Source organism: Callorhinchus milii, unplaced genomic scaffold, assembly GCF_018977255.1.
Source record: "Callorhinchus milii isolate IMCB2004 unplaced genomic scaffold, IMCB_Cmil_1.0 Scaffold7, whole genome shotgun sequence".
In the NCBI taxonomy this organism is placed as follows: Eukaryota; Metazoa; Chordata; class Chondrichthyes; order Chimaeriformes; family Callorhinchidae; genus Callorhinchus; species Callorhinchus milii.
The window spans coordinates 3,219,016-3,232,894 of NW_024704748.1; the positions used below are offsets into that span (position 1 = coordinate 3,219,016).

At 43.3% G+C, this 13,879-nt stretch overlaps 1 protein-coding gene across 1 annotated transcript in view; it reads left to right on the top strand.

The window, feature by feature from the left end:
- Positions 1-13,879, top strand: part of LOC103185242 — a 106,982-nt gene that overhangs the window by 74,290 nt on the left and 18,813 nt on the right. The window contains exons 13-14 of the mRNA XM_007903642.2: positions 1,636-1,870; positions 13,251-13,331. Of these exons, the coding sequence (XP_007901833.1) occupies positions 1,636-1,870; positions 13,251-13,331 (316 nt within the window). The remainder of the gene's footprint in view (positions 1-1,635; positions 1,871-13,250; positions 13,332-13,879) is intronic.

Sequence of the window (13,879 nt, forward strand, 5' to 3'; positions counted from 1 at the left end):
CTCTTCACCCACCTCCACCCATATTTTTGTCCGTGGCAGCTCTTCCAGTTCTACCATTGGACTGGCCACCATCAGATGCTCAAGGTGTTGTCGTGGAATGAGTGACCAAATTATTATTCTTTTTTGAAAGGATTATTACCCCCGAAAAGTGATCCACCAATCGACTAACAACCGGGTTCCTACTTAACTGCTCGGTAAACAGAGGGATGTGGAGTAAAGAAACTTGCCTCAGGTTTCACCCTGACCCAGGAATCGAACCCAGGTCCTCAAAAGCGAGGCGAGCTCTCTAACCAATACGGTATAGGACTCCATACATAGCCACGATAGGTACCATGAGTAGACGTACAATGTTACTACGTCCAGTTCATAGACACAGGGAAGGTGCAGAAATAGGCCGGCACTGAACCCTTTTATGAAACGGGGAGGAGGGAGGATATAAATTGCGGCCTTCAAACACAGTGATGATACATGGAGGCCACATGTACGATTAGCATTGTGTGTTTGAAAGATCTGAAGCATTCTACAATAGGCCCCATCTGAAAATACGGTCAATAAATCAGCCTTAGTTGCAAATTGCTTTATAGTTATGTATTCAGTCTAGTAACATTTTAAACTGTGCAACCAAACTTCAGAATATAGCAGCTGTTCAGTAGTAAGAAGGGAAAATATATAGGTGTTCTGTGGTAACAGAGCAGCAAACCTCCCCCCCCCCCGTCCCCACACATTAAAACAAATGCTGCTTTTTCGTGTATTGATAGGTGATTTTCACATGATCGCAGTTGTTAAAATGGTTTATTACTTCCAGTTTAAAAACGGTAATTACAGCCGCTATTGTTCTGCAGGAGTTAAGATTTTCACTCTGCATTTTTTGACTGAAATGTCAAAATCACTATTTGTTTTTGCAAAATTGTTCCTCGGAGCTTTTGGCTACTCATCTACTAGCCATTGCTTTTAGCTGCCAGTGAATGCGTTTTTTATTGCCGGTTTTAACCCGTATAACTCAGGAAACCTTTTGCATACAATGGAAAATTAATCTCCCGATTGCAGAGCAGGTCAAGTGTGAGACTGGCTGGTAAGTAGCAGGTGAACAGTTCTTGTCCAATGTTCACGCAATAAGTCACAGGCGAGGTGTGCACTGGAGGAGGAAACAATTTCATCATGTTTGGTATTTAGCCTCGAGCTGTACAACATGTTCAGGGACGCCTTGTGGAATAGAAGGAGTTAATTAAATTACCATATGTTTCGTTTGAATCCTGTCTTAGGCCTGTCAGGTAATAGACAACATGCCTGAACTTGAGGCAGGAAATCAACTGTGCATTAGTGATGTTTCGAGGGGAGGCACATTTACAGTCTACAATTGAGCTGGCAACTCTTTAGAGAATACTGAGACTGTTCCTGTAGGTTTTGAACAGTCATTTGCTGGCATGATGCGAGCTGGACTGTTGTGTGTCATAAATAAATAAAAAATATTGTTTGATATGAATTTGGCATCGATCCGACGATGGCTGTGTTCATTGACCTGAAAAGCACCAGTGTTTGTTGGTGATGTAACGGGTGTTAAAAGAGCGTTTCTCATAGCGCTGCATGAATTTTGGTTAAATTAAGGTTTTTCTCTCCCTTTCCCTCCAACTAAAGGCGGAAGGCAAAAAAGCAGGCGCCAGCTTCTGTCTGTGGCACAGCAAATGTCACTACACCTGAAGCATCCTCTGATGTGAGTCAAGCCATGGTGGATCCTGAAAGCACAGTCTCTGAAGATCAGGCCAACAAATCAAAAAATGACAGTGCACAACCATCAACACCCCCCAGAGCTTGTAAAATCCAGCCGCCACAGGCAACGGGCAGCTGGCAGGGGGAGGAGAAAAATGCTCTGGTGAGTAAATCATTGTTAAATAGCAACAACGGATGTTTCAGCAATCAAATCTGCCAATAAGTAAATAATTACCGGTGAACACCTGGTTTTTGAACTGAGGAACTCACCTGCCACAGGCACAGCTTGGTGCAAATCACTACCTATAAAGGTCTCCACCCTCCCAGAACAACCCTGAGACTCACTATTCCTACCCTACACTGACTTACTGGACTTACTTTAAAGCAGACTAGGATTCTTATCTCAGTTTACTGAAGGTTGTGGAAGTGTTTTTTTTAAGTGTGACCAGTTGCCTGCCACATGTGGGAAAATCACAGGTTTAAGAGTATCCAAACCAGATTTAGATGGAGATGCCACCTACACATAGATTTACTTGGGTCTGGATGGTGTGCACACTCTCCAACTGGAGGAACGTACCCTAATTCTAGACAGTGTTAGCTGCAGAATGGCAATAACCAAGGTTTAGGGACCCCAGAGTGTGCGTTAGAGTTTAATCATCTTAAAAATCCAGAGCTTGCCTTTGATTGCACTTTCCATTCCTAGTCCAATTGAGACCACTCTGCCTATTAGGGCTTTGGCTTGTGGGGTTAACAGGTAGTGATTGGGAGGAATCCCTCTTCGCAGTGACCAACCAGGTTGTAGGTTCAACGGCTTTAAGATCAAGAACCAGGGTGAAACTTCAATGTGTTGTTGGCGGTGCTATCCTTTAGATGAGACATGAAACGTGATCAGTGGATGCTAAAGATCCTAATATGATTTATGATAAGATTTCTTAACAAGGAAAATTACTTCATGGCAATCTGCTGGAGCTCCACTCCCAACTCAATAAACATTTGGACTTCCCATGTGTCCGCGTGATGTAATTTTAGTAACTATGAGGGGCTCCAGGTATTAACACATCCCATTATAAACCTTCGCATGTTAGACCTCATTGATGAGATCAACCCCACAAAATCCTTTGTTTGCACAGACTATTTCCGTGAGTATTGGTCACCAGATTATTATTGGTAAATTGTTTTTCAGTGGTTGGTCAGCGTAAGACAGGATGCTTCCAAATCCGGCATCCTGTTTGTCTCTTGTCCCCTCCGCTCCAGCATCGGTGGACGTGCCTGCAGCCACTAAGCCACAAAAATCTGGAACTCTCTCACTTAATCCCTCCACCTTGACCCCTCCCTCCCCACCTTCAAATCTGACCAAAAGACCTTCCTTTTTGATCGTGCTTACGGTCACCTCCTCCCCTCCCTCTGCCCCTAGCTCGGGGTCAGATTCCGCCACTGTCAAGCTCCTGGATGCTAACCCGCATGAAGGGCTCTATGTAAGTGCAAGTTGTTGTTGTTGAATAAAGGACTACTAAATGGCAATGGTTATTGCCGCTGTTCCTTAGGATAAGCCGAAATCTCTAAAGGTCCGTAGGGCAGTTTCACATTCTGTGATTGGAATGAAGGAACACATTAATCAATGCAGTTCACATGTTGAAATGATAGTTGTCATTATCTGTGATATTGAGTATTGGTGGAGATGCAGGGCAGGACGAAACTTTGGGCAGGTTTCCTTACTCCTCACGTCTCTGTTTACCTAGCAATAAGTAGAAACAATCCATTTGAGAACGCCGCTTAAGCAATATTTTTGCATTTCCCTTCCAAAAACATTACATAACGTTTACAGGTTATAGAGGGAGTGGTTGGGTCAGATGAAATGGAGGTTGGGGGGGATGAAATCGGTCCACAGGATGCCAGTTGGACCACCCTAAGCAATAGTCTAGCAGAGTCTACAAATTTTTTTAAAAGGAAATTAGACAGAACCTTGAAAAAGAGGAATATTATAATAATAATAATAATAATAATCCTTGCAGTTAATATGAGCTTTTGTCCAGTGCCTTGGTACGTCCTCCTGACTTATCAAAGCACTTCATCGAATATACCTTAACGTGAATTGATTTTGTGCGCGGAATATTATCTGGTGGGGGAGCGAACAGGAGAGTGGAATTAGATTGTGAAAAATATCAGCACAGACTTGATGGGCTGAATGACCTATTTCAGTGTTGTAACACTGCATGATTTTAATTGCTAGAGAATCTTGCCTTTCATCATTCACTTGGATCAGGGGACAAAGCAAGAGACGAGCCACACCAGCAGTAAAACAATGAACATGAAGGAACATACTGCAGTTCCTTTAACCAGCCTTGTGTAATTTGCTTCCTAGTTTGAATCAGTTAATTAAGCCATGAGTCATGTAGAAAAACTGTACCATAACCAGTGATAAATAAGGCATAGATATGATTCATGTTTTGTTTTTATAATACAAACTCAGGTTTGTCCTAAACAGGATTATCATCCATAATTACAGAAAGGAGTTCTTTTCTTCCCTTTTAAGTTTGTCCAGGTTCCTCCCACACGATACACCATTCAATTTTAATTCCACTCCTTATTTGTGGGATGCTGCTGCTCATTCACTTAATTTCTAATCCATTCTATTTTGTAAAGCACTTTGAGACTTTTTTGTGACGTGAAAGGCACTGTATGGGTTGTCGGTGAGGGGAGTAGGAGGGATGGGGTCTTGTGCGGAGTATAACGGCAACTTGCATTTATATAGCGCCCTTCACGTGGGGTGCGAAGTCTGAAGCCAAGCCACAGGGAGAGGGCACGTAAGCATGATCAAAAAGGAAGGTCTTTAAACGGGATTCGAAAGTGGGGAGGAAGGGGGAAGGCGGAGGGATCGAGGGAGAGTGTTCCAGAGTTTCAGGGAGTTGTACGGCTACCAATGGTGGAGAGGGGTGGGGGGGCCACGAGGGACGAACAGGAGGCTGGAGCCAGCTGAGCGGAGGCAACGGGTGGTGGAGTGGGGGGGTAAGCGGATCAGAGAGGATATAAACACCAGTATGGACTAGTCGGACATTTTCAGTGCTCTATCTATACGTTATTCGATGTATAAGTGCAAGTTATTATTATTTATTGCCTGAGTAGAAGAGCAGGCACACAGTGTTATTCAGTGTATCTGTTGAGCCACCCAGTGGGAGGCAATGTTTCGGACAGTTTCTGAACACAGAAAGCAGCCTCTCTGGGATTACTGACTGGGGCCATAACATTGAAAAAGAGCCCCCAGGAGAAGCCTGGAACAGTAGAACAAGGGACCAGAGGTTTGGAGTTGCCAATGGCAATTTCAAGACACCAGGATTTTTTTTCTCTACTAAGAGGATAATTAACAGTTCGTCAGGAAGGGTGGCTGAGGCCAGGATATTGAACTATTTTACAAAGCAGCTGGATGCTTTGATGGGAAGACAGGGTGGGTTTTCTGGAGGGACGAAATTGAATGGGACGCAGAGCCTTCTTCATCCAAACCTGTCTTGTGATCTTCTGATAAGGAATGGCGTGGGTTTAAGGAGCAACACTGAGCACAGAGATTTTACAGTTCTTTTCAGTTTCTTTTCGAGGGAACGGCCTGGATAATTTTATTCACAAATACTGAATTTAAACCGACTTGGGATTGCACCTTTGTTGGAACATAAATTCTTTGCGAAGCTGGCTTTAATATCTGTTTTCTTCGCAAGAAGACAGCTAGCCAGCTCTTTGTGATAGCTCGTGGCTTAGCATCCAGTGAATGTTGTTAGAGATTCCAAGACAGGCCCAGGAGCCTTGCAGAATTTACGAACTGAAAATTAGCTAAAACTGCAATATACCTTTCGTCAGCGATTGCCAAGAAGCAGGCAAAGCCATCCTTACTCCCACTCCCACAAGGGAGAATTGCACAAAAGCATCACAATGCAAAATCCATCTGATTTATCGCAATGAATACTTTCCATCTTCTTTGGGGAATGCGAAATTCAATGTTAAAGACTGCATCTGGTAACCAGACGTGTAGAGCTAATTACCACAATGAGCAAGCTGTGTTGTGCAAACTAAATCAAGGTCAGCTCTGGATCTGAAAGGGGACCTAGGTTAGTACTGGGATCCAGACTTGTATTTATTTACACCAGCCTCTTTCCTTGGTTACAGTGTTAATGGGTGTAGAGTTCATAGCGATGAATTGATTGAATGGTGTCCACATTCAGTTACTCTTATCATCTCATGCACTTGACTGGATGAACACCATGGATTTCTCCCTCAGAGGCATTGTGGCAATAGGCAATGAGTGACATCAGCCCCCAAACAAACGACAAACACAAGTCGCACGGTCATTTGATATAACGTCGAAATTTATCAAAGCATTTCCCAGGGAAATGCTGCCAAGTGGAATCATTGTATATTTATGGGCAAATGTGGCAGCCAAATGGCACTCTTCACAGTCCCCAAAACAGCAACATCAGTGGCTCTCATTTATATGGTGTCCGTCACATAGAATAACATTTTGGAGTGGTTTTACAATGGAGGGGCAGACACCGAGCAGAGAGAGGGGAAATAGGTAACCATAGGCACGGTCAAAGAGATAGGTTTTGAGGTGCAACTTGGAAACAGATGGAGTGAGGGCATGATGAAGGAGGGAGCTTAGGAGGTTAGGAGTGTGGAATTGGAAGGCTCGATGGTGGGATAGGTAGATCAGGAGACACACAGCAAACCCGAGTTAGCTGATTGTTGAGGATGAGCAGAGGAATGTGAGGTAGGAGGCATCGGGATGTGCAAGGACGTGAGTGGACTTGGAGGTAAGGGGAGGCAGTGGAGCCTGAAAACAATAGCCAAAAAATAATGACCAATTTATGTGAAGGATTGTTGGCTAGAATCCTGAGTGAAACTTGAAACTCCCCTTCTTTTCACATAGTGTCAAGAGATCTTCAACTTCCACCTGAACTGGCAGATGTGTTTAATTCATGTTGGGGCAGAGACCATAGGTACTGCTGCAACAGGTTGTACGGTGGGTTGAGCTGGTCATTGCTAAGGGAGTTTTCAATACAACAGTCGTTCTTTCACAGCAGGCATTTAAGGTGACAAACAGAGAAGAGATGCAGCAGTCTCTATGTTTGTACTAGCCTTCGTGTTGGTAAGTAATACTAATAATAATCCTTGCCTTTGATGTAGCAACCTCTGCAATTCCATCCCCCAATCACTCTGCTTCGCCCCCTCCTTAGCCTCCTTCAAGTCTCGCTTCAAGACCCTCCTCTTCGACCATGCCATCAGCCACCCCCCTTCCCCTCTCCTCTCCCCACCCCCGGCCTCAGCTCGAGTCTGAAATGCTGTTCACTGTCCAGCGCCTTGGGACGTCCTCCCAACATGAAAGGCCCTATACAAATGTAATCTTGTTGTTGTAGCAGCTTTCACGTCGGGAGGACATCTCAACATACCTTACAGGAAACAACTAATAAATAATTTGGTCACCCAATCCATGACTGTTTGTGGGATGCTGCTGTGCGCAATTGGCTGCCGCGTTTCGCCCACAGAATATACAGTCAATTCACTTTACAGTATATCCTGTGAAGTGCTTTGAGACGTCTCGAAGGCGTGATAAGGTGCTATATCAAATGCAAGAATTATTATTATTATTCACTGGAGTGACTGTGTATTGTGTAGGTGAACTTGGCAGCCGATGTGCATACACGAGTGTCCCGCAAACAGTCATGAAACAAAAAATGTTTTACTGATTTAACCCAAATAACTGAGATGATGAAAATCTAATCACAATGTAATTGGTCATTACTAAGGACAGAATGCTTAATGGAAAGTAGCATATGTTCCACTTGTAAGGAAAATCTTGAGGAAGAGCTTAATAACTCATTCATAGCAACATCAATTGGGAATCTTCAGGTCACTATTGCAATAAATATTGTGTTGAATCTCCTTTTAATTCTATGACTTTAGATTTATGTTTGCTCTGCATTGAAAGTGGATTAATTGTAAAATATTTAAAGGATGTGCGCGTGTGTATGGAAAAAAACTGCTATGTGCTTATCTGGCACTTATGGTTCTAACATCTCCTAATAGCTCTTATGTTTCATACGGCATTGCACTTTCCAGCAAATCCTGTGAAGTGCTTTGAGACGTTCTCCCGACGTGAAAAAGGTCAAATACAAGGATTACTTTTACTATTATGTGAGAAAGCTGTTTTGCATGTTTACCAAACATCTGCACAATATTTGTAGCAAAGCTGTGGAAAATCAACTTTCAAATCAAGATCACATTGAAGAATTTTCCCAAATTCTACCCAAACTTAAATCATAAAACAATGGCTGAGATCCTGAAGAATGTTAAGCCTTTGCTCCCCATTTAGGGGACACTGTACTGTATTTAAGATGGTGGCTTGCCCAATTAAATAATCAATAATAATATTAATAATCCTTATATTGGATTATAGCGCCTTTCTCATTGGGTGGATATCTCAAAGAGCTTCACAGGATTTTTTTTTTGGTCGGCCGGGTGTCCCACACAAGCAGAAACCCATCACAATGCTTAAGAATATCCAAACCAAGCTGAGATTTCCATGCCTCCCACCTACACATGGAAATCTCACGGATAGATTGTTGGAATGGAATCTGCGCTCTCTCCCTGGATGCATGTTATGGATTGAGTGACGCATCCTGCTTATCTAATTCCAGAAAGTATTAAGGGCACGTTGGCAAAGGGACAAGGCTTGGGGTGACCCAGAGTGTGCGTTTGGGTAACTACTGAAGTCTAACCAGCTAAAACCGCATAGCTTGCCATTGATATCGCTGTCTGGTAAGCTTTTCCCACTGCTTGTCCAGCCAGGACCACCCTACTCGTTAGGGCTTTGGCTTGCAGGGTTAACAGGAGCCAAGTGGGATGACTCCCTGCCCCCATTGACTGGTCTGCCCTTCCAGGTCCTGACGATGAGCCAGGCTGGGCTGTGCTGTCATCAGCCCTGGAACACTGTGAACCCGCCTGGCTAAGGAACCGGACTACAACAACAACAACAACAACAAGATTCCATTTATAAAGCGCCTTTCACGTCAGGAGGACGTCCCAAGGCGCTGCACAGTTGGGTCATGACCCGAGCAGGGGGGAAATGGTCAGGGTGAGGGGAGGGAAGGGAGGGAGCGAGGAGGGGGGAAATGGTCAGGGTGAGGGGAGGGAAGGGAGGGAGCGAGGAGGGGGTAGAGAGTCGAGAGGGGAGCTGAAGGCACGGTCAAAGAACTTTATTTGGGGGATTGTTGGGCTGGGAGAGAAAAACTCCCTTCTCTTCTCCAATAGTGTGACAGGATCTTTAACGTAAACCCGAATACGCACAGACGGGACCTCAGTTTAACATCTCAAACAAAGTCCGGAACCGCCAACAGTGCAATAATAATAATAATAATAATGGAGTGTCAGCCGAGAGCGCGAGCTCCAAATCCAGATCAGAGTTGACATCACCAGACAGAAAAAGTAATTCCTTTTCTGTGCCTCCTCTTGTTTGGGTGCTCACCAAAAAAAGTATAACAGCTTGAATCAGTTATTAAAATCACTACACATATGTTTAGGTTTAATGTGGCGAATAAATTAACATTGCAACCAAACAGGATAAAAAGTGTTTGACCCAGATCTTAAAAATAAAGTGTCACAATTCTCTAATTGAATTTTACAAGGATATGTAATGCCAGATCAGTTTATTTCCTCATTACTCATTGATTTCATTGAAAAAGATTCCCTCCCTCCATCATGTTCACATCACTTAGACGTGTTTTTACATTCCACTGATATTTGTCTCTTTCACCAATACCGGCATCACATTACCATATGTAGGCTCCATGAGTGGGATACCAGAAATAATAAGGTTCAAACATCAGAAAGGTTTAACAAATATGGAAACAATTTGGATGTAGCAATCAGATTACAGGGAAAGAAACTTTCACATCCAAACCTCTCTGTCAGAGCATTATTTGAATCTGTTGGCATCCAGCCTCCAGGGTTCCTTATTGCTAACAGCTTACTTCAAGTTTCATATCATAGAAATATAGAAACAGGAGTAGGCCATTCAGCTCCTTGAGCCTGTTCTGTCATTCTATAAGATCATGGCTGATCCGTACCTCAACTCGAATTACCTGTCCTTGCCCCGTATCCCTCGATACCCTGACCTAACATCGATTTCAAGATCCTCACCCTCGTATTCAAGTCCCTGCACTCCTCTACCTCTCTGACCTCCTCTCTTCTCAGCACAGTCCCCGTTGCTTTTGTTTCTCCGGGTCTGGCCTCCTCCTTGTCGCCCGAGTCCTCCGCGGCGGCGGTGCCTTCAGCCACTATGCCCTGAGGCTCTGGAACTGCCTTCCTCACGCCCTTCATCTCGCTCCCTCCCTTCCCATTTTTAGGTCTCTGCTGAAGACCTTTTTTTTCGACCGCATCTTTGGTCACCTTCCTCCCCCTCGCGCCCCCCCCCCACGCCCCCCGGCTCGGTCCCGGGATCCTAAACTGTAAAGCGCTCTGAGACGCAGTCTGGTGTGGAGGGAGCTATATAAATCCAAGTTGTTGTTGTTGTAACAAATATATATCCACCTCAGTCTTGAAAATATGAATGGATCCAGTATCCACAGCCTTTTGGGGGAGAGATTGGGATTTCTCATCAGGTTCCTTAACACAAATTGTGGAAGAATGGCTTCAAGATAAGGATTTCATTTAAGATTTTTCGAAAGTTCCACGCTATCCTAAAATTTATGACAGGGTTTAAGGCTAAGACCAAGTGGAGTCCTGGGGTCGTGGTGTCCTGTAGCATATTGGCTAGAGCATTCTCCTTCCTAGCGAGAGAACCTGGGTTGGGTTTGATTCCCGGGTAGGACGAAACCTTGGACAAGTTTCCTTACTCCACATGTCTCTGTTTATCTAGCAGTAAGTTGGAACCCAGTTGTCAGTCGATTGGACGATCACTTTCTGGGAGTATTAATCCCTCCAAAAAATTATAATAATAATAATTTGGTCACTCAATCCATGACTGTTTTTGAGACACTGCTGTGTGCAATTGGCGTTGATTACAACAGGGAGAGAAGCTTCATTAGGAATCCTGTAAACCCACACCCAGGAGTGGTTCAGATGGATTGCGAATGCTTCAAAGCGGATTCAAGAAATTGAACTATCACTGTCTTGATGGCTGGATTTAGCTACTCGCAATTAATATTGAGTCAACGATGAGAACCAAGCAAGTTCTTTTCCCTTGACTGTACAAAATAACCTTCCATTTAAATACCCATTTGTTTTGTGCCCGCAGAGTCTCCTGTTAAAAGCAACTGTTCAACAATGGTCTTAAATGCGTGTTGCTGACGGGGAATGGTTTATTATGTTAAAACCGTTGACCCTTGGACATAAGTCTGTGAGCAACTGTAAGAACTGTCAGGTGTTAATACTGCATATTGTATCATGAGCATAAATGGTAGTCAGCAGAGTTGAAATATATTCTTTTGGTTGCTGCAGGACTGAAAAGGACATGGAATATTAACCTGTAATAAACGCTGAGTAATTTATTTCCTGGGAATCCACTGCCAACAAAATCTTGTTAACAGTCCAGCACCAAATGCCTTGAAGTCTTACATCGGAATCAACTTTGTTAGCATTTCAAGCATGTGCCATTTCCGCCACCATGTTCGCTCAGTGCAGGCAGGAAGAATTGCTGGGATTTCTTTTGATAATAGTTTACTTAAAGAACAGTGAGTTGCTGGCAGAGAATCTAAGGCGGAGATTCAATCAATCTTGGGGTTCAGCCGACATTCAGGAGTTGTGGAGCTATGGGCTTGTGGTCAGCGATATCCTCAGCATCAGTTGTTTAACTTACAAGATCGTTGTGAGCTCCTTGTCACAGAATTTATAATAATATTGTTATAATAATAATCCTTGCATTTGATATGGCGCCTTGTCACGTTTTCGAGACGACTCAAAGGGCTTCACAGAAATATACTGAAAAGTGAATTGACTGTATATTTTGGTGGGCGAAACGCGGCAGCCAATTGCGCACAGCAGCGTCCCCACAAACAGCTGTGGAGTGAGTGAGCATTATCTGTCATTCCCAAAAAAAATTGCAGTGGATCCTTTTAAATTGCCTTTATTCTGATTACTAATTTTGCAATTAAGTTCATTTGCTGCCTTTCCTCAAAGTGCCAAGAGCGTTATGTTAAATTCCTTGCCAAAACTTGTGGCTATATCCCGTCACTTACAATACAATTACGTTTATTATAGCGCCTTGGATGGGTATCCAAGTTGGGATGGGAGTCAGCAGGATGGGGATGGGACAAGATGACTAAAAGTGCAGACAAATGGTTACGTTTTTGAGATGTACCTTGAAATAGGGAATGGAGGGAACAAGTCGGATGGGACACCGGGACAGAGTTGCAGAGAGTGTGGCTGAATTGCTAAAAGCCCACCTACCATTGGTGGAGTGGATAGGGCGGGGGAGACATGAAGCAGACCAGTCGTTGCTCGCTGAGCGAAGGAAACGACTAGGCAATATGCTCACGAAAGAAGAAGATTTACTGCAGAGATTTCAATGAAAACGCACTTGGCAAAAAAAAAAGGGTGCTCTAGCCCAGAACTGCGCAACATATTAAACCAATGTAATCAAAAGCAGCTACAGGACTTATTATTTTATTAAAAAAAAACTTCTGAAAAAAACATGGAAAAAATGATAATTCATGAATATTTCGTAAAAAAAAAGTTGAATGCAAAAGCCAAAATCATATGCCGCACTTTGCAAAGCGCTTGAAAATTAGCTTGAAAATGTGCTGGAAAATAAGTTTGACGAATCTATTGAAATCTCTGTCCCAACCTGTGAATTTCAGTCCGTTGATGTCTTTCCAGTCAAAGCGGTAATGTGGCCAGATCATCCCCATCAAACCGCTAGCAACAAACTCTTTAATCCATCTGCTAATTCCTCTACTAATTAGGCAGAAATCCAGAGCTGGATTGAGCAAAGAGAAACAGACGAAAGGTTAAAAAATAATCACCACTTCTGCTTCCCCCTTCGTCGCTTGTATCAGTGTGAAAGAACCCGCAAGAAACTCCCACACCACGCCTAATCCCTGACCCTCTGCAGAGAGGAGTGTTAACTATTAAATCCAAACTTCACACCCTCAGATTGCATTAGAATGGCTTTGATTCCCTGATTTGCGGCTTTCGTGTTTTTTAAACCTCCCTTAATAATGCTTCAAATTGCTCAGCACTGACACACAACAGCAGCATGTTGAAAGTTGTTCCTCCGCTGTGATTTGGAAAGGCAATTTACACTAATTATTGTTGTTCCAGCCGCGCGCTTGTTTGCAGAGTGATCTCCCTTTGCAGGTTACGATACTTGCGAAATTCAAATGCGTTAATGACGCTGGGGGAAAGGAAAATGGAATTAATTGAGCAATTTTTTAAAAAATAAATGAGTTGTTTTCAGAAGTACATGAATCGACAGCTAAGTGGATACCCCTGAAAATATTTGCACTTGCGGGGAATAATTTAGCTTTAAACACATTCTCCTCTCTTTTTTTACACACATGTAGGAAAGTGACTTGTCTTCAATTTGGGATCACTTCGAGAAGGGCACCCCATTCAGCAGAGTGCTTCCCAGAATAATCTCGCTGGTAATTTCATTTCTTTTGATCAGCTTTGGTAAAACCTATATTTGCATATTGTTTGCTAACACTGGCGTTCAGTATTATATTTTATAGGCCACCACTTGTCATGGGCCATTCAAACTGAATCAAACGCAGTTTAATGGATGGGTGAATATGGATAAGCAACAGAAAGAAAATAAGACTTAAGTTAATGTCAATGCCATAGAATTTTTCAAATGCACTCATCTGCATGATATTAGCGATACGCGATAATGCAAACAGATGTCCCCCTTCATTAGATTGTATTGTCAAACACTCTAGGGGTGTAGTGCTGTGTATATTTAGGGTTTAGTGGAGGTTGATAGGGTGAATCTGCATTAAACAGTCCAAAGGCTTCAGCTGTCCTGCACCAGTATTGGGATTCATATGCTTCTCTCCGTCACAATAGTGGGAAAGTAAGCCTCCCTATGACTAGCTCAATAGCCCCACTCCCCTGCGCACACCCCATGATTTGAAACCAGTTTTGAAGGAATAAGCAATAATATTGTCACTTACTTATGGACTCATATATTCAA